The 21,807-nt window shown below is 39.0% G+C and overlaps 1 protein-coding gene across 2 annotated transcripts in view; it reads left to right on the top strand.

Moving 5' to 3' along the window:
* The first annotated feature begins 6,180 nt into the window (after positions 1–6,180).
* rbm20 (RNA binding motif protein 20) overlaps positions 6,181–21,807 on the top strand; it is a 68,540-nt gene continuing 52,913 nt past the window's right edge. The window contains exon 1 of one of the 2 annotated variants that reach the window (XM_079593655.1): positions 6,181–6,405. In XM_079593655.1, coding sequence (XP_079449781.1) covers positions 6,314–6,405 — 92 coding nt within the window. In that variant the 5' untranslated portion in view covers positions 6,181–6,313. Of the gene's footprint in view, positions 6,406–9,199; positions 9,229–21,807 lie in introns of those variants that run through there. The other variant, XM_079593656.1, reaches the window with a different exon arrangement.

Here is a 21,807-nt window from a genome sequence, read left to right on the forward strand (position 1 = left end):
GCATAAATCTGTCCCTGCTTTACAGTCGTTCACCACACAAGTTAATTTGTTGTCTGACAGGTGCCGTGTCAAACCTATAACCACCATGTGCCCTTGACTCTGTGTGTCTCTGTGAATAGTGTTAGGGTCCCATTAAACTTGTCAGTTTTGTGAGCGGTGGCCTGCTGGGAGAACAGATGCTGCTGTCTCAATGGCTCTTCACACAAGTCACTTCACTGTCACGGGATGAACTTTCAGCTGCCAGTGCAATCGGCATCTTTGTTTGGGTCATTTGTTAAAAAAATGTTTAGGCTTAAAGAATTAAATAACATAATTTGTTTCATATATACATATATGGTAACACTTTATAACTGCACGCTATTAAGCATTAGCTAAGCATTAATACACCGTTAATTCATCATTTATAATGCATTAATTTAATATACATTAATAAGCAGTTTATAAATGCTTTATTCTTGCATATCTGTAATGTTTCATAATGTTAATTTCACACTTTATTAATGATCAGTTTATCATTTGTAAATGAAGTATTGCTTTATTTACAAACCAGATATTTAGGAGTTGTCAGTGGTTCATAAGACCACTTAGAAAGTGTGAGTAAATGATTAATAAACTATTTAAATGTACATTCATACATCTTAAATATTTCTGTGTTGTATCACTGTTGTGTTTGTTTCCTTTTTCTGTTTAGAGCCTTTAAATCTCCTTTATAAATGCTTTGCAAGGCATAAATAGTCCTCACTTTAGATGAGCTCACAAAAATAGTTTACTGACCAATACTAAATGCTTTATAACTACCCAAATTAACCCTTAATTACAGTGGAAATACATGTTAATAAAGCATTTATAAACGCACTTAGTAACTATTACTATTTGTCTGAATGGTAAGATATATGAATGTACATTTAAATAGTTTATTAATCATTTACTCACACTTTCTAAAGCCGCGTTTCCACCGCGGGAACTTTCCCCAGGAACTAGGAACTGTGGGCTGGTACTCGGTGTGTTTACACCGCAGGAATCAGGGTCTAAATGAAGTTCCGGGTAAATATTTCCCCCTCCGAAAGTCCCTGCTGGCGAGGTAGCACTTTTTTAAAGTTCAGGAACTTTCGGGGACTTGTGCGCTGAACATGCTGATTGGTTGTGTTCACGCCGCATTTTGATTGGATGACTCCACGGCACGCAGCATTCTATTTTAACCGTGTTTACACTGTCTATGATTTTAACCAGAATTTTTAAAAATCTATTGCGGTTCGTGGCTTTATGCAGTAGGCTAAGAGCTGTCTGTCTGCAAATATGGAATTTAATTTAAAAAAAACCCCAGCTGGACCGACGACGAGGTTCAGGCTTTATTAAGCGTATTTGTGTAACAGGAAATTTTCTGCGTGTTCGTCCCAGCCGTCTCACGGTCAGTGTCCGCATCGTTTAATTTTATAGCATTACGAGCTTTCTGAACACGCTTTAGTATCAGTGCTCGTCTCTTTCTGCCGTTTTGTTAATTACCTCGTTAGTAAACCAATACATCACAAACAACCTCAGCACAGTTTGAATCTCCTCCATATTTATTATAATGTGGCGATCAAAACTGCTTACTGTCCGTCCAGACTGGGAGGTGCAGACGCGCGCAGTTTATAATCTTCCCGGTACTTTAGACCGCGGTGTAATTTCCGTGTAATTTCGGTGGAAACGCGGCTTAAGTGATCTTATGAACCACTGACGACTCCTAAATAACTGGTTTGTAAATAATGCAATACTTCATTTAGAAATCATAAGTTGATCATTAATAAAGTATGAAAATACAATTATTAAACATATTATAGATATGCTTATAAACCAAGAATACATATTTTATAGCTGTATTCATAAACTGCTTATTAATGCTTTATAAATGATGAATTAACTGTTTACTGATCCTTAGCTAATGATTAATAGCGTGCAGTTATTATAAAGTGTTACCATAGTGTGTGTGTGTTTTCTAAAGTAAAAGCATTGTTTGAGTGTTTTTGTTTTCTTAGTGGACAAACATTTAAATTCCTATTATGAACTCGCAAGTCACTATATGTGACCAGTTATTCATAAATGCCCCACTTATTCTATCATAATTTCATGTGGTTGTTTTTTGTACATAAGAACTGAACACAAAATTAAAGCGATATATCATTATTATTTTTTGTAGCAGAATCCACCAGCAATCAAATAATATACTTCAAAAAGTAAAGTACAGAATGACTTCTTAACTTCCTCTCTGGTAATTGCCACAAGAACGTGTCTGCCAAATGTCATATAAACTTTCACATCGTTATTTGCATATTTATTTGTTTCGGTTGTTGTATTTACACTGGCTCGGCTGTAAAAATGAGGTCACACACTCTCCTCAACCGGCAGATCCTTTAAATTTGACCCAGCAACTACGAGCTCTACATATAACCACTCGCTGAGGCGTCATTGTGTCATTGCGATCCATTTTTACCCTTGTAAAGCGTAACCGTATGTGAAGAGGCATTTACAGCCCGCCGCTTTGAGTGGGAACTGCATTCGTTCCTTTTTTTAAAGCAGTTTTATGAGGTCATGCAGGAGGTTTATGGGAGCAACAGCAACAAACTGGAAGTTTTTATTATATTATATGCATATTTGAGCCTTTATTGTTTCCCTGATGAGTAATGTTTGAGCGTTTAAAACCCGTGTGGTGTAAACAGCGGGACGTATAGTGGCGAGTTATCGAGAATGGCATTCGCAGCTGTAGCTGAACCGCAATCTAGCGTTATGACTTGGCACTTAAACAGGGAGGATCGTCACATGGGTGCTGCTCTCTGCCCTTTTTCCAAAATATTCTCGTAAAATACTTTTTACACTACTAACATTGTCCATGACGGCCATTTGTGCCATATTTTTTTGTTTAGTTTTAAAAGTCATTTCCACCAGAATGTTATTTTCAACACTCCTCTAATTATGTATGGTGTTAATATTACTCTGACTTAAACATTTATAGAATATAATAACTGACTCCTTTGTCTTGCTAGGGAACATTTCACTGCTAAAATTATATTTATCTGAATTGCAGTTAAATCATATTTTTACACCTTTTTGTTTTTTTTATTGTTGAAAAACTTGTGGAAGTGATGGCACAGTTGAGGGACAGTATTTTTTCATAGTTAAGATTGAAAGTCGTTTGAAAAGTAAGAGAAATGAACGGCGGCGTGACGGAAGGTGTGTGTGATCCTCTGGATGAGGTGTTCATGCGCAGCTCCACCTGTCGCGGTGGCCTGACGGTTTCTGGGGTTTCTGTGTGCAGTTGTCCTGCTGATGTGGAACATTTTGTCCAGCGCTTGCGGGTTCAGTGCCAGTCCTTCTCTAAACAGGATCTGCTTTCCTGCAAGTCAAGAATACTCTGGGATTGGGAATGTCACACGTCTGCAGGTGGTTAATGAGCGGCTCCGCTAGAATCTAGTGGATATTTTGTGCATTTGCTGTTCATTATTTAAGTCATTAAGAGGCAAATTAAAATCTTTATGCCTACATGTATATTTTATTTAATTAAAATCGATCTGTGTCTGTCACTATATATATATATCGCTCTTATCTATCATTCTATCATCTGTCTCGCTCTATCGCTCTTATCTATCACTCTCTCTGTCTCGCTCTATCACTATCTATCACTTTATCTCTATCGCTCTATCACTCTCTCTATCGCTCTTATCTATCACTCTATCCTGTTTCGTTCTATCACTATCACTTTATCTATATCGCTCTATCACTCTCTCTATCGCTCTATCACTCTCTCTATCGCTCTATCACTCTGTCTCGCTCTATCACTATCTATCGCTCTATCGCTCTTATCTATCACTCTCTCTATCACTCTATCCTCTGTTTCGCTCTATCACTATCTATCTCTATCGCTCTATCACTCTTATCTATCACTCTCTCTATCGCTCTATCCTCTGTTTCGCTCTATTACTATCTATCTCTCTATCTCTATCGCTCTATCACTCTCTCTATCGCTCTTATCTATCACTCTCTCTATCACTCTATCCTCTGTCTCGCTCTATCACTCTATCTCTATTGCTCTATCGCTCTTATCTATCACTCTATCCTATTTCGTTCTATCACTATCACTTTATCTATATCACTCTATCGCTCTCTCTCTTTCTATCGCTCTTATCACTCTATCCTGTCTCGCTCTATCGCTCTATCTCTATTGCTCTATCACTCTTATCTATCACTCTCTCTATCGCTCTTTATCATTCTATCCTCTGTCTCGCTCTATCACTATCTATCACTTTATCTCTATCGCTCTATCACTCTCTCTATCGCTCTTATCTATCACTCTCTCTATCACTCTTATCTATCACTCTCTCTATCGCTCTTTATCATTCTATCCTCTGTCTCGCTCTATCACTATCTATCACTTTATCTCTATCGCTCTATCACTCTCTCTATCGCTCTTATCTATCACTCTCTCTATCACTCTTATCTATCACTCTCTCTATCGCTCTTTATCATTCTATCCTCTGTCTCGCTCTATCACTATCTATCACTTTATCTCTATCGCTCTATCACTCTATCCTCTGTCTCGCTCTATCACTATCTATCTCTCTATCTCTATCGCTCTATCACTCTTATCTATCACTCTCTCTATCGCTCTATCACTCTTATCTATCTCTCTATCTCTATCGCTCTATCACTCTTATCTATCACTCTCTCTATCGCTCTTAACTATCACTCTATCCTCTGTCTCGCTCTATCACTATCTATCACTTTATCTCTATCGCTCTATCACTCTATCCTCTGTCTCGCTCTATCACTATATCGCTCTATCACTTTATCTCTATCGCTCTATCACTCTATCCTCTGTCTCGCTCTATCACTTTATCTCTATCGCTCTATCACTCTATCCTCTGTCTCGCTCTATCACTATATCGCTCTATCACTATATCGCTCTATCACTATATCGCTCTATCACTCTATCCTCTGTCTCGCTCTATCACTATCTATCACTCTCTCTATCGCTCTTATCTATCACTCTATCCTCTGTCTCGCTCTATCACTATATCGCTCTATCACTATATCGCTCTATCACTATATCTCTATCGCTCTATCTGTCTATCACTTTTATCTATTATTCTCTCTCTATCTGTCTATTCATTGTCTAACTCTTTCTATTGTCTATCGCTCTGTCACTGTTGCTCTATCTGTCTATTGTCTATCTATCACTCTATCTATCTGTCTATTGTCTATCTATCACTTGTATCTATTATATCGGTCTATTCATTGTCTAACTATCTTTCTATTGTCTATCGCTCTGTCACTGTTGTTTTCACTGTCTATCACTCTATTGCTCTGTCTATCATTCTATCTGTCTATTGTCTATCACTCTATCTCTATCTAGCGCTCTGTCACTATTGCTCTATCTATAATTCTGTCTATTGTCTCTATCACTCTTATCTATCTGTTCACACAATCCATCGTTCTATCTGCCTATATATCATTCCATCTATCATGCTAGTGTACTATATATCTACCCATCCGTCATTCTATCTGTGATGTAAAATGACAGATTGGTTCATTAACTCCTTCTGTAGTGAAAATTAATTATTGCATGTGCATTAATTGTTGCATGTATTGCAATATTATTATGTGCATTTCAAGTTTCAAACAAATTGCGCCGACTCCCCAAAGTCTGTTATCCAAGCATCCAGATCTCCAATAAATCCCGTACAGTTTTGTGTCTGGGACAGACTCTCAGCCAGCAGTTAATGCTCCAGAGCGTTACACTGAGAGAATCAAAGGCTTTGCACAGAGTCGTGCAACAGGGGCCTCTTTGTGCCCCGCAAAATGTTAATGGTCGGAAATGTTAATAATATGCGCACGGGGGTCTGGCCTTTGATAATCTGTTGACGAAACTGATCCGGCACTTTTGAGTGACTGGCTAATGGCATTCCTCACACTTGCTCTATCATTGGCTGGAGAGAGAATGAAAGTGTCCGGCTGCCCTCGGGGACTCCCAAATGGTCAAGTGCCTTTAACGTCCCTCTTCCTGTCGTATTCCTCCAGCCCTCATCCCAGCTTTACCACCAGCACACTTCTTTATCTGCACTTTTTTTAGACTACTTTTGAAGGTCTGGCAGAAGCTCAGTGAGAGTGCGCGAGTGGGCTAACTTTCATTACCGCGGTTGATCCCGGATTCACTGGAGGCCGATTCGTAACTGCACAGAAAGACAGGACCTCAGTCGGGATTCACTGCAGACAAACCTCCTGCAACTTTCCGGGGAGTGACTCATTGGATTTTTCCCGTGGGTAGAAAGTTGTTTCTACCATGAACCAAACTTGGGACAAATGTGTTTTTGAGAACGGACAGTCAAAAAATCCAGGGAATGTCGGGAAAGCGTGCGCTGAGCACCTCCAGAGGTAAGGAATGTGCTGCTGTGGGAAAAGTCGTTTGTGTTGCATGGAGATGTATGAAAAATCGATTTGTTAGCGAGCGTTTCGTTCCCGTTTTGGGGGATAAATCACGCTTAAGTAGCAAGTACAGTGAGAAATCATCTAAATGCTTGAAGTGGCACGGTTCCTCAAGACACAGGGATGATGGATGGGTTTGATGAGTGTAACTTTTGAGTTCTTTGCCAAAGTGTAATTGCACTGCGATTCAGCGCTGTATTATTGTAGCCACAGATCTCCAGCATAAAGCGTCATCATTCCTCCTGCTTATTCCGTCAGGCTTGGTCTCATCACAAATATAAACATGCATTTCTATAGATTTAAAGCAATATAAATGTAATATAATCAATTGATTTTGTGATTATTACATCTTTTTTATTATTATAAATGATTGTATTTGTGTAATACTCATTTTACATTTAAACTGACTAAGTGTTATTCTTACTAAATTTACTAATACTGAAAATATATGTATTTGGTTCATATTTTCCAGCGGGTAAACCGTTTGTTAAAACAGTTAACAGGACTGTTAAGTGTTGGGGAAAAAAAAGATCTATAAATAAAAGCAAACAATAAAGGTTGTTAAATGTGATTATTGTTAGCACTCCTTACTGATAATTATAGCATAAATAATAGTATGTATTTATTTTAAAACTGACTTTTTGGGTTTGTGTTGAGAATAGTTACAGAATTTTTGTAAAATTAATTTTGCGATTTAGTTTACTGGTCCCCAAAATTTACCTTTTCATACTTTTAAAAGTCATTATATATATTTTTTTTTATTTTAGCTGTAAATCATCTTAATGAACTACTATTGTAAACGTTTTTTGAAAATACACTTAAACTCAAACTCTTTGATAAATGTTGATAAATGATTCAAACTTAAATTTCATGTCTATTGCAACATTTTAATGTTTCAAACACAGAAGTGACTTTTTAATGTTGTATAATGTAGGATATGACGGCAGATAACCATTCCCTTCATGGTGAATCAATTATGAAGAAGAAAACAAATTGAAATTGGATGAAATGCTGAACTTGGGTCTCCACAGTCAGTCAGCACGTGCGTTTGGTCCCAGTGAATGTTTCCAGCAGATGTTACTGGTGACACTGCTATTTGTTAATTGTTGATAAATGACACGGCTTGACCAGTGCTGATGTGCACATAAGTGATGACCACATTCCTGCAACATGCCTCTTTATGAAACCACTTAACACTAGTCAAAATATAATGCTAATTATGCTAGAAAAAACACTTGTATTTTATGCTGTGGGAGTTAATTTATATTTTTGATAATAAGCAGTCTTGCAAAGTCTAGATGGTTGCATTGGCAAATCGTGTGCAGAAAAGTTTTCACTGGTGTTCGTCAGTTGAAGTGCTATATAACTTGCTCTAGTACAGGCGAACAAAATTAGCCCTCTAAACGGGACGAATATGGCAGTGATCTTCAGTCTTCAGGACACCCTCGAGTGTCACCAGAGATTGACGTATAGAATCAGGCACTCTTCCGTGTGAGTTACTGACAGAAATGTGGACGCCAATTTTGTTGCAGCGTTACAAAGGTGTCCAATTATGGACATGGCGTCCACTCTTTCTATTTTAAAACATTCTCCGTTTTTGCACAACACCTCGTATGAGGAGTATGTCCACCAAATTGTGCGTACATCATTTCTTGCTAAAAATTATGAACGAATGCAAAAGTGAGTGAACCAATGAAATATTAATAATTGATTGTTGTCTGAAAAAAGCCAGATAAATACCTTAACCAAGAGTTTCGTTCTTCTTTCATATTTATATTTAAAAAAAAATTTACATCTTGACTCATATTTTTATGGTTTCATCGAACTTGTATGGTCATTTAAAAATAAATATCCCTTTTATATATATATATACACACACACACACACACACACACACGCATATATATATATATATATATATATATATATATATATATATATATATATATATATATATATATCTATCTATATATATACACTTTTTTGTTATAGATGCATATGTTGAGATAATAGAAATTAAAAAAAAAAAAAATCTGCAACAATTGGGTTTAGTAAATATGATATTTGTGTGTTTTTAAAAAAAAATAATTACGCAAAAATTGCTGTATATAATTTAAGTAAATTTTCATATACATTCCAGAAATATTTGATAAGGAAATTAAGTGTTTTTGTGCAGTTAAAGTGTATTTGTGAACACTTTTAATCGAGAGTAATCCTGCAGCATCGAGCCAATGCCTGTCACGGTGTCACTTTAACCGTTGCTATTATAACTTTGTGACTTTGTTTGAGAAATCTGTCATACGAAGTCGGCTTAATTGTTTTGCAGTCGCTTGCATGTTGGCTCCTGCATGCAACGGCGCTGTGCATGAAATCCTCAGCTGCCCGCGTGAAGCGTTTCACAGCCAGCGAAAGGTCGTGGGCTCTGACCGTGCGGTGAAAGATGGGGCATTTTTGATGGATTGTTTTTAAATAGCACAGTGGGCCACAGCATTATGACTGGTATTGTCAGGATGTGTCGGGTCTGTTGCGTTGGCCTTTTTTCCCTCTCGTCCGCCACGGTGTATCGCTCCCTCTCTCTTCTCCCAGCATATATCCCTCGTCAGCTGCTCTCTCTATATCACTCTGCCAGCCCGAGCCAGAGGGGGAAGTTTCTTTGTGCCCCCGGGGACGTGAGGCTGATGGGAGTCCCAGACGCCATTCTGGGCTACAGCGCTTCTGTTTCCCCCCCGGACACTTTGGTGTAAACGGCCGTGTGAATATGACCCTGGAAAGGTATATTGTGTTGTTCATTTTCATTGTAATATTTCACTTTTTTCCACAGCTGTCGTGGTCTTTGGTGTTGTTTGACCTTTGAACAGTTGGATCTAGATGTTTCACGCACCGTATAGAGCAGTAACCGTTTTATACTTGTTTCTTAGTGAAGGCCTGAGCGCTGTGTTGACCTTGGTTCTTCATAGCATGCGTGTTTGCTGGCATTACCAGGGATGCTTAAAGCACAGCTGGGAAATATGTTGTGAATGCCTTTGTCCCTTCAGCTCTTAAGACTACCGGCTATTCGGTTGCCTTTTGTCATTAGTTTCATGTCTATGCGCTCATGAATGACACGATGCTCTGTGGAAACATGTGTTTTGTGCGTTTTTATGTGTAGATGCGGCAACCGAGGCATGAGAAATGTCTTTGTTTTTAGTCCTGGAACAACATTTATGACAGAGTCCTAACTAAATATAAACTACCTATAAAATCTGACGTAACATGTTTTAAATGGTGTACTGACCCCCTACCTTTGTTCAATTAAAAAGGGGATGTGGGATATCCAACTGGCCTATCCAATCGAAAGCTTGGTAAGAGAACGGTAGTTTTGTTTCTTTGTACGCCATCGTACAAATGTTGAGCAACACTTTATGGAAGTTGGGAATTACTTCCAACTATAGATTTGCTCTTAATGTTCACAAAGTCTTGCCTGACAATTGTATGATTGGGTATAAAGAAGCAAAACTAGCATTGGCTTAGCAAGTTTTCAATTGTCAACAAAGATGTTGATAGTAAACCAAATAAGGGAGGATTTACACATCTGATTATTGGGGAACCAAAAAGGTTTTAGCATAAAATGCCCAGAAATAGAGCGGCAATGCTAACATTAGATTTATATTCGATTTGTAAAGTCATCAAGGAACCAAACTGTGGAAGAAAAACACTGCAATGCTAGCTTCATGCAATTTAAGAACTTCGACTCATTAATTAAGTTTATTAGTTTCAAACTATCTATGCCACCACCTTTATGTGATCCTGGCAAACCTGAAAACCAGCAAAACTCATTTAGTCATCTTCTGATATCTTTGATTTTTTAAAATTGTAATTGCCACAGCCAAATAGTTCTGACGCCATTTGTCTAAATTGTGAGTTTCAGACAGTGTGTTTGTATGTGCCTTGTTTCCTCCTGTGGCTTAGGTCACATGACAGTTTATTCAGGAAGGTGTGATCTCTCAAATATCAACACTCGCCCTTTCAGCAACCATAGCACGGGTGCTGTCAGCTCCTCTGATCGATGGACGCTGGTAAAAACTGAACGGCCATTAACTATCAAAACCAGTTTGGTTGGTTACATTTGTGAAGTGTCAGTGTTTGGAATGAAATAGGACACAAGTTGCTGTTTTCTTCACGTTCACACACAAACGTGACTAATACAGTGTGAAAATATTTGTCTACAAGGCGCCACGTGAGCCTGGTGAAGAAGTGCGAGGCTTGGCCCTCAGCGGGTGTCAACCACTATCAGCCTATTTGGTGACACTTATTTGTTTCCATCTTTGTCGAATTGTGGGTTTCCTGCTGTGCTGTTCTGGCCTCTCAGCGTGTGTTCACTGCTTTGACATGTAGAAGTAAATGGGCTAATCTTTGTTGAAAGTATGACAGTTTTAAGGAACCAGCAACTTCTGCTATTTCACAGAAAGGGAATTTCTGTATTAATTTTATCAGCTTTAAAAAAAAAAACATTTAGACTGTCCTGTCAAATGTACTTCATAAAACGGATAGTTCCAGTCCTTGATTCTGATTGGTTGAGCCGTGTTTGAAGCCGTTGTAAATTACTCTACAAACACACACCGGTGACCGCGTTACATTAGTATTACTGCACAACTGCCGTCTGTGATTCTTTGTTGCTGCATGTGTTGCTTAGCAACCTCTTTGGAACTACATTGTTTGAGGGAGGAATAAATGTGTTATAACGTTATATTTTTTTGTTACTGGTGTTTATTTTATGGATAAAATGAATATTTTTATGGAGTAACCGTTTTATAAAAGCAGTAAGTCCCGCTCCGTGCCGTTCTTAACAACGCCCCTTAGCTGTTCTAAATCCACTGTAAAACGATTGCTTTATTATAATTTTTTTATCATATTTAGTCAAACAAACAAAAAGACTGTGTCGTCACAGAGGTCGTGTAACTGCATTTATTCAGCATCAAAAATCCCAAGTATAGTCTAAAATAGATCCATGTTTGGATTTTTTACAGTTCATCACTGAGAAGGTTTGATTGTTAAGGAACAGACTGACTGAACGACACAGAAAATCTCAAATGGAGATCGCTAAACTCCAGCTTGCTTTTTTGTCAGCGTTTTCAGATCATCCGCTCTTCTTCCGCAGTTTAAAGAGTGCGCATGGTTGCCAAATTGCAAACATGAAGTAAATCGTTGAGTAGAAAACGTGTCCTTTTAACTGAAAAATTCTGTTTGATGGATTTAAATTCTTGAAATCTGGCTACCGTGAGCACGAAAGCTCCTCTTTTATTCGACAAAAACAAACAATGATGTTGGTTGTTTTTATTTTTTAAACTACATGTTAGTCTCGTCTTTTTTCGTCAACGATATTGCATGTTGATAGTCACAGTTTTTGTTTAATGACGTTGGCTTCGTCTCGTCTTAGTTATGGGGAAAAAAAGGTCATCACGAAAAATTTTTGTCATAGATTTCATTAACGAAATAAAGCGTCGCTTCACTTCCATTCATAAATCCTGTCCCGTGGCCTCATGGGATAGTAAAGTGTCCACCGAATGTGCACTTCAGAACAATTCTATTGAATTAGAATCTAGTAATTGATAATTATCATCAATTATTTATTCAATAAATCATTTACTTTGACAAAAACTGAACAGCCAGGTTCATGACCTTGAGGTCTGATGACTTCAGTGTATCAGAGCAATTTTTGCCCGCTTGTACATCCATTTATAGCTTAATCAAATAAATTGTGCCATCTCATCAGCACGAGTTCACATTGGATGTAATTAGAAATGGGAAGTCAGCCGTATGACCACCGCTTCACACCAACCCCGATGCGGTTTCCCTTTTGAGAAAGTGCTCGATCTGACGTCACCGACAGCTCTATATGTGTTTGATTGAATTATATGTAATGAGCACTGCTGTATCGGCACTGTAACGGCAGGCCCGCTGTGTGCCGGACATATGCTGAGAACACGTCGGCCAAGTGTAAAGGTCCCTGGGTAAACATGGTCTAAAATTAAAGAAGGTGTTTATCTGAGTTTAATTGGACGTCTGTCCCTGAGCAGAATCAAGGCACGAGGCAGATCTGCTTATAAACTAGATTTAGCCTTTATTTGATTGTTAAAGTACAAGGTCCTGGATTGGCCCTGGCACACACCAGCACACCCGCTTTTGGCCCAACAGTGGAAACACGGCTAATGACCGTATCTGTTTTTACCCCAACCTTTTTTCCCCTTAATATCCCAATCAATATGCTCAAGTGCCCCTTTATTCAGGTCCAAATCATTTCTTTTAACTCCATTATATTATCCTTCTTTTAAAAAGGAAATCATACAGAAGCTGTATGCTGCTATTTTACCATAGAATACAAATATTTTATTTATTTTACTCTCATTGTATAGTGCTGAGCACCGTCTTAACGGATTATATCAAGTTTACCAATCCGTTCTGAAGAATTACACAGATTTTTTCCCCAAAATTAGAAACTTTATACATAAAACAAAAATATTATACTGGATGTCATTATGGTTCATATTATTAAAGTCACCTTTAAACAAAAAAAGTCAATACTAATGGTAAAAAAAGCCACCAAATAATGGAAATTTAATCAAAATCTTACAGCGGGAGGACACTTAATGTGATAGGGACAACATTACTATCAACCAATCAGATTTTAGGCTTAGTGCTCGAGGCATATATAGTTGTGAATGATTAATTGTTCTTTCTGTGTACTAATGTATCATGCACAACACCAGAAGCATGTATAAAGACGGTAAACAGGCTCAGTTTTGAGTTCATGTTGACTTTAATGGCGTTTTGTGGCGCTCGCTCCCCCCTCTTTTCACGTAACTAACATATCACAGACCTTTGTCAACAGCCCCGTCATGCCTTAATGCCAGGAATGTGTACGGTTTCTCTCCAATGACTTTGAAATCTCTTGCTTAAAGCTCAGGGTTGCACAGATGCTGCTGCTCAGTGTAGTGCGAGTAGTTTTTGTAGCATGTGTGTTCACCATAAAGGCATTTTGCTTTCATCTATACGGTCATCTCGCGTTTAACCATCTGGCATGTTTCTTTTTACAACCTACCTCAGTTGTTCGTTTTGTGCCATTGTACAATCCTTTATGATGTCTGTAGTCATTTTATAGGCAAATGACAAGGATACAAGGCATTTTTTTTGTATAGCACCAAGGCACAGATATAATGCCATATGAGTTTCTGTATTGTAAAGCCAAAAGAGTCCTTATGTATTAATAGATGAGAACATGGTGTGGCGCGAGAGCGCCGGGGCTTGTCGGACATAGTGGCAGTAACTAAAGGGGCGGGTCTTTGCGAACGGTCAATTGTAGGTAAAGTTTTCTTTTTTTGAGGATTCCAATCAGCCCAACAGAGCAACGCTACAGCCAATAGCATGAGTTTGGGGCGGAGCTATCTCTGTTTCCCCAACCAATGGCAGACAGCCTTTGAGGAAAACCCTTTTTGAAAACAATTATTGCGATTCCATTACATTACACATTTCAACGTTTAAATTATACGATATAAGTTATATATTTACCAATGATATTTAATTACGTTTAATAATTAAAACTATTAATATAGAAACTCAAATTCTCAAGCTCGTCTGAGATTCAGGGTGATTGTGACTAAATATGATTGTGACAGTTTTAATTACAATTATCAGTAGGTTCTCTGATAAATATACTTGACACCATCACAGGTTGAGAATAACTGTTAGCCATTTTGTTTCTGCTTGAGGTGTAGATTGAATTCTCAGTAGGTAGCGGTAGGGATTTCTCAATGAAATCTTTATAGGGTGTAGTGTAGGCTCGTAAGTGTTCAGGGTGCTAAGTACTCTGGTAAATAATCCTTTCATTGATTTCAGCTTTATGGCATTTCACACATTCTTTCTTCTCAAGTCTTCAGTAAACCATAAAATGGTTCTTTAGGTCCAACTAAAACACATGTGGCCTGTTCAAAGAAAGGTCAGGGGTCACAAATGTACTTTTTTTTTTTTTTTTTTGGCAAACAACCCAAGGGAAGAAGAGAGATCTGTCAAGTTTTTAGGGAATCTATCAAGTAAAGCTTTTGAATGAGCATCAATGGGGGAAGATGCTATTTAGGCACAGATAGTGTAGTTATAAAAAGAAGAGTTTGGTATCAGTAATTGGCACATTTAAAAGGGACACCTGTCTAAATATCGACATTTTTTTTTTTCTGTCTCCGCCTGTTTCCTTATGTTCATATAAGGACCTAAATTCACGGTTTATCAATCATCTTTCCTTCAAAACGTGACGTCGAGAGTGATCTGTGGTGTATTAAGATACTGATCAACATACTATATTGGATGAGTAGCTTTCTTTTTCCATTTTGAGCCAGTATAAGGTTCAATCTCATCTGAAACGGAGACGAGTCTGCTAGCTGGTTGCACTGTGGGGTCTCGTGGCCTGGCCAGGTGCTCGGTGTATAAATTACCAGGCATGGCAATGCCCGCATTTCACCAGCAGGTGTGCTGAAGGGAAGAGAGCGGCAGGGGTCAATGTATAATTTTACTAGTCACCATTTGTAATTTTAGATGCTAACTGCTGCCGATGTTAATGGATAGCAATGCCTAATATTCCTCATGGACTAACAGCGGTGTTCGTCTCTGATCATGTGACCTGGCCCGGCCTATAGTGTGTGTGTACTGTGTGACCGACATTTTGTTGACTTGCTGACAGTTGAAAATAGGTCGCCTTTCGATCGCTGCCAAGACTGCAGTTGCTGGTAACTATTGTTCAGCAAGATAGATAAATGAGGAGGATCGAAATACCTGGAATAATTGCCCCATAATCTACTGGTGTCGGCACCTAGAAGCTTCTTTTTTTTTCCGTCATGGCCGGTCACCGTTGGACTGCTTTTATGCTCTTTAATGGAAGTTTCTTAAAGGAATTAACATCCATGGGTTAAGATCACAAAATAAATGTCCAGGCCATATTTCTATCTAAAGTGGAAAGAGAAAAACAAGAGACAAAATTAGTTTTTTTTTAAGTCTTTTGCATTGCACATTTTTCAACTGATTTGTGTAATTAAAAATATATATATTGATAAGCAATAGTTACTGAGATAGGATTGATCGGTAACATTTTTGAGTGTCTTCACAATGCAGAAACCTTAATTGTATTAAATCCTCATTTTATTTAAGCAAAATATCTTATTCTGGAGTGAAATATGATTTTGTGGGAACAATTGCACATAATTTTTTCAAGTTAACTGCTAACACAAACACAAAACCAGTTGCCACACATGCGTACAGCCTCTGAGGGCTTCAAGATTAATTTAGAGGGCACGGTGGCAACAGGCTAGGCATGTTTTACAGACACTTTACAGACCCTGTAACAGCTTGTCTTTCTCTAAGACTCCATATGATCTTCCTCGTAACACAAACCCATCCAGCCATGCCAAAAAAAACTCCTCACATTATTAGCAACAAAATTAATAGATGAAGGGATGTAGTAGTAAAGCTCTGGAAAAATAGCGGACACAACATGCTTGTCAGCTTTGCTCAAGAATAAAAGTTGTGCTAATGTTTACGTGTTTGTTTAGTCCACTGTGTAACAAGGTTCTAGATAAGGACTCCAAACACCACAAGGACTTGAGTTCATGTGCATGGCAAAGTAGCTTTAGCATAGTAGCATTATCGTTCGTGTGTTTTAGGCCTGGTTTCACAGAAGCCAGGATTAGGTCTTAGTTCAATCATGACATTTAAGTATTTTTTATAAAGTTGGAAGAGCAAGATCTGATGAATGCGGTTTCCTTTTTTTATTTAATTTTTTTAACCATTTTGATTTTACGATTCCTGGACGAAATGTCTTGCCTGAGATCAAAGACAGTGAGAGCTGATGTTGAGTATAGCCAAATTCGTGCTAAATTATTTGTGATGCAGTCAAAAACTGTCCAACTGCTTTTAAAGGGGTCATCGGATGCAAAATTCACTTTTATATGGTGTTTGCATATACATTTTTTTTTGCAGTGTGTGGACACAACCACCATACAATGAAAAAAATCCATTCACTTTTTTTTTAATCCTCAAAAAGCCAAGAAGTTGTTGCTCATTATCATTTAAAGAGACATGCACCGAAACGGGTCGCTGTGAACAGAGCTGTTTTTGAGGAGGTAAAAAGGGTGTTGTTTTACACAACCATTGAGGAATTTTAACCAAAGATGTTACAAACTTTACATGAAGACCCCAAAGAATCATACCAACCTGTGGAAAATGGGCATCCAATGACCCCTTTAAAGGTGACCGGTTTGAGCAGATTTGGAAGGCTGTCTACGATTGCCAAAATGGTTTTAATTTCCATTTGTGCTGGTCAATTATGAACAATAGGCAAAATTGAACTGCTAGCAAAAATTTAAGCGAATTTGGTGGGGCCGAGGGGCCCCTGCTGCAAATATTTGGGTGGCTCCTCCCCTAACAGATCTCTCTCCAAACTTTTGATAAAACTTGAGAGCCCTGAAAACCCATTAGAGATTTTTGCTTTCCAGATTGGCCTAAAATTATTGCTGTACTAATTGATACTATTTTTATTTTATAGAATTTTGTACTTTTCTTGGATGACATTCATGTTTAAACAAAGAAAGCCTATATTTACATTCCCACACGGTGTCCTACAGGTCTCTTCCGCAGTATTTTGCGACAGATCTTTTCTATGACACGTCTTTACTGACTCAAACTCAGTGGGCATCTGCCAAACATTGTTTGTTTCGTTTAACTCGGTGGGGAAGCCAACCCTGTGCTTCCGGTGTCATTAGCTGAACTTGATGAGATGACAAGAAACCGCTAACGTTTCCCTCTGGAGGCAGTCTGAGTGGATGACACAGCTGCAGGTTGGCGTTGATTGTCTGTGGGGTGGGACGTGTGAAGGTGCGGGGCTATTTGTGTTCATTCACAATGTAAATATCAGGCAGATTTATGAAGAGTGAGTCATGTAGACATTTTAAGGGTCGAGGTGACTCATGTCCACCCACGGCCCGTCTTACATAACACCCTAAACATCACACACTCCAACAAGAACGCAGGTAGACCTGCCGTTTCTTTCAAACACCACCGCAATGATACAACAGCAAAAGTTATGCTAATGCTTTTAAATTAAAGTTGTGACTTTATGACTCTAGTCAAGTGGTAAACATCAGACGTCAAATTAAGTTCTTTGTTTTTTCATTTTATATTTTTGAAATGTGTGGTCATTGGAAATTTGAATGTGCCAGGCTTCCTGTGTTGTTCTCTTCCAGTTTGCATATTTTACCTGTACTAAAACTATCTGTAATGCTGCAAACTTGTATTAATCATATTTTTTTAAATCATATTTTAATTCATTATCATAATCATGAACTCAATAGTTTGTAGCGCAAATAGTTTGACAGTTTACTGTACTTTGTTATTCTTAGTTATTTACTAATGCATATAAAAAATATACTAATGAATAAAAATATATAGCTAATGAATCTGAAGTCTTACACATTAAACACACACACAAAACTTATTTGTTGCAAAATAAGGTACCTTGTGCATGTTTGTTCGATCCTTGGCAGTATCCCCAAGACTTGGCGCACATAGCCTATCTATATATTATATTTATATTACGTTAAAATAACAATGCTTCTCTGCTTTTTATATTTATAAATAATGTACAAAATAATATGCCAAGAATATCAGTCTTAAGGTCCTTGCACACCGAGTCTGAAATTTTCGTATGCGTATTTTCGCATTCGTGATTCGGTGGCTCTGAATTGTCAAAACACAATTCAAATACTTGCTACGGATGCGAAAAACGCAGAAAATCTAACCTGATCCAAAAAAAAATATGACGGACGAAAGCTTCGGAGGCAGTGTGTAAGCGTGATTTGCGAAAATTACACATACAGGCACGTCTGCTTGATAATATGACATTATAAAACGATCTTTGTAGGCAAACGGGTTGCCCTTAACCTGTGGTGGCTTGGAATCACAAGGGGAATTGGATATACGCGTTTAGATGTCGGATTTGATTCTGATTTAAAAACGAATTTGAAAGTGGCTCAGAATGAATGCGAAAATCTCGTTCGAATTTTCGTATTTACACGTGTGCAACAAATTCCGATCAGTGTCAGATTGGCTAAAAAAAATCAGATTTTTTACTCGCGTGTAAACAGCCTAACGGTACTGATCCACTTGTCCGACACGAATGTCGTGTGGTGTCGCGCCGCCTCCCCGTATTTGTACGTTGATGGGCGTTCCTCTAGTTTACCGCTATGGGCGTGGTTTTGAGCCAGCGGCCAATCTAGAACAAAGGACCCGCGAGAGACTTCCCCCACCCGTCTCCATGTGCGTGCTTCTATTGGATAGCCGCGTCGCGTTCAATGGAATTCATTTGCATAAAGATGGGCATCGGCCAGCTTTTTGACGCACGGCATTTTTTTCAAATGAAAAAATGTCCTTCCCGGAATTCTTTGCGAGCGCGTCAAAGTCGCTTGACGTCACCCATATGAATATAGTGGAGTGCAGCGCGACAGAAGTGTCGCACGCACAAGTGAATCACCGCCGTAACACCATGTTTACACCAGACGCGACAATGACGCGACGCGTTGCTCTGCACCGCAACAGCTTGAAGCTGTTTACACTGGACACAACAAAACGACCGTTGCAAATCCATTTGTCCTGCCAATGAGAAGTATCGCCAGTGCTCGGAATAGGCATCAGTTTACTGTCGTAAATTTGTTGTCAAGTCGCACCACATCCAGTGTAGATACGGTGTAAGTCATTGGATCCTATTAACAAACAGTGCATGCATACGCACAATATTTCAAAAACGCCGTGTTTATTGCTTGCTTGGTAGCTCGATCCGGTTTAGCAATTATCACCTCGTTGGTACATTTTATTTAGCTATTGCATGTAATGTGCAATGCAAATCGGTGGGCGGGGCTAAACAGGCGGTGTTGAAGAAGATCATCTTCTGCTGAGGCGGTGTTTGATACCCTTTGACGTCACAGATCCCCACTTTGAAAAACCTGTCGTTCGCTGTGCCTGGTGTCAATAAAAGCTTTTATTGGACTAACAAGGAAGTTTCCAGTTTAGAGGATGGATACCCGACCCGAGCCCGACGGGACCCGCCGGTACCCGACGGGCCGGGCCGGGTTCGGACAGATATTTAGAAATGATGTTCGGGTTCGGGTCGGGCTCGGTCACATCAGCGCGATAAGGCATTGAACATTTTAAATTTAAAACAGCTTATGTAGGTAGCCGATGTGCCTGATGCTTTCACTTGATGCAAACGTTCGTTTTTGTGATTAAAATACATGTAAAATATTACCATAACATCCGTCTTCCTGTGTGCGGACATTTGTTTATGTAGCCGTGACAACGAAACGCGTGCATAATGTGCGCGCGCCAGGTGTTAAGAGCGCTTGTTGCTCCGCGCGCTGATGCGCTTGTCCTGTTGACATTTCCGATTGCCTTCCTACAGTTGCTTAATAAAAGCGGGCTTTCCACACAAACAAACGTACAATTGTCATTAGTATGTGAAAAAAATGGGATTTTAACTGTCGGGCTCGGGTCGGGCTCGAACATAAATATATTTATGCCTGTCGGGCTCGGGTCGGGTTCGGTTACTGCTCTGTCGGACGCGGGCCGGGCTCGGACTGAAAAAGTCGGCCCGATCCGCACTCTATTCCAGTTCTGAACCTTTCAAGATATTCTTATAGTATGATGACCTCTTAAATGTCAAAAGCTCAAGGAAAATTTGATTTCTCAGTTCATCACCCCTTTAAGTATTTAAATGGGAGAGCATAAGAAGAGAATAATTCAGTTCACTTGTCACTGAGTTTATGATATTAAATCAGTTATCTTACTCAGTAAACGACCCGTTGCTCGACATGTTACAAGTTCGCTCGCTCTTCTCTCAGACACTGCGCGGCAGCAGCGGGAAAACGTATTTTGGCGTGGTCAGTCTGTCACTTCGGTCCAGGGTGACCAATAGAAAAGGGCCTTTCATCCTGGTTGATAGAGACCGCCCACTGAGACACTGCTTCATTCGCTATCAAAACTTTTCAACTCGCAAGCAAAGATTTAGACCCGCAAAAAAGACAAAATTTGTGTTTGTGATGAAAAAGGTTTCGAAATGCACAAAGAAAAATAAACGTTTTCAAAGATTTACACGCACTGCAAATCATTTTATTAAAACTTCTTTATTTTTGAGCCTTAAGAAGATTTTTTTGCAATCTTTTATTTTATTTTTTTATTACAAAATAATTTGTTACGTACATTTGATTGAATAAAAAAGACACAAACTCCATAAAGAACAAAATAACGTCCTTATGCCCCTGCCGTGAATAATTTTGCGTGAAAATCGCGCTTGGGAACAGTTGTACGCAATTTAGTCAACTTACGGCTAAGAGTTTCATTCGAAATGGAGCTAACCTGATGTTGTCGATTACCATTATATCTTCTGTACTCCTTTGTTTCTTCAACCACCGGCCCAGTGTTATCAATGGAAACACACAAGCCGTCACTGCTCTATTCTCAGCTGCTGCTATCAGCTCGGCTCACGGCTATCTCATACGAGCTTTCACAGAGACATGGACAGACCGCTGGAGGACGTGTGTCTAGGAGAGGGTGTCCACTTTCATTAGCCTTTGTTGCTTGCTCGTGTCCTCTGATCAATGGGAAGAATCTGTATCTTCGCAATTTTGTGGATGATGGGAATGATGTGTGTGAATGGGACAGAATGTGTTGTGTGTTCTTCAAAAGCGTATTAATAACATCTCATAACCCGGGTGGCCATAGCACAGCGAGGTCTGGAAAGTGTACAGCTGTCATCGGCTGTAACCTCTCATCGGATGGTCTTGCTTTATCAATGGGCCCAGTGGGGAAGAAGTGATGCCGGGGCCTCTCTTAATGGCCGGTCGTAATTAAATGACTGCAAATGGGCCCCAGATGCAAAGTTAGTGTCGCCCCTCGACTGTGATGCTACATTCAATTTATTAGTTGAGCACAAGGGATCACGGTTGGATTAGATTAGCATGGACAAGTTTGCCCCTGCTGGTAGATATGATAACAACACCGTATGGCTGCAAAAAGCATCTTTCTTCATTGATGGCAATTCAGAAGTAGCTACATGCTACAAATAGAGGTTCCCAAATGGGGTTTTAACAGCAGTGCCATTTAAAAGAAACATTTTTGGTTCCCCCAAAGAACCTTTCAGTGAGCAGTTCTTTAGGGAACCGTGTTTTCTTAATGTGAAGAACATTAACCACTTTCCACTGTAAAGAATCTGTTGTGGAATGGAAAGTTTCCATGGATTATTCATGGTTCTGTTGATGCCAACAATGAACCATTATTTTAACA

Source organism: Phoxinus phoxinus, assembly GCF_949152265.1.
Source record: "Phoxinus phoxinus genome assembly, chromosome: 20".
Taxonomy (NCBI): domain Eukaryota; kingdom Metazoa; phylum Chordata; class Actinopteri; order Cypriniformes; family Leuciscidae; genus Phoxinus; species Phoxinus phoxinus.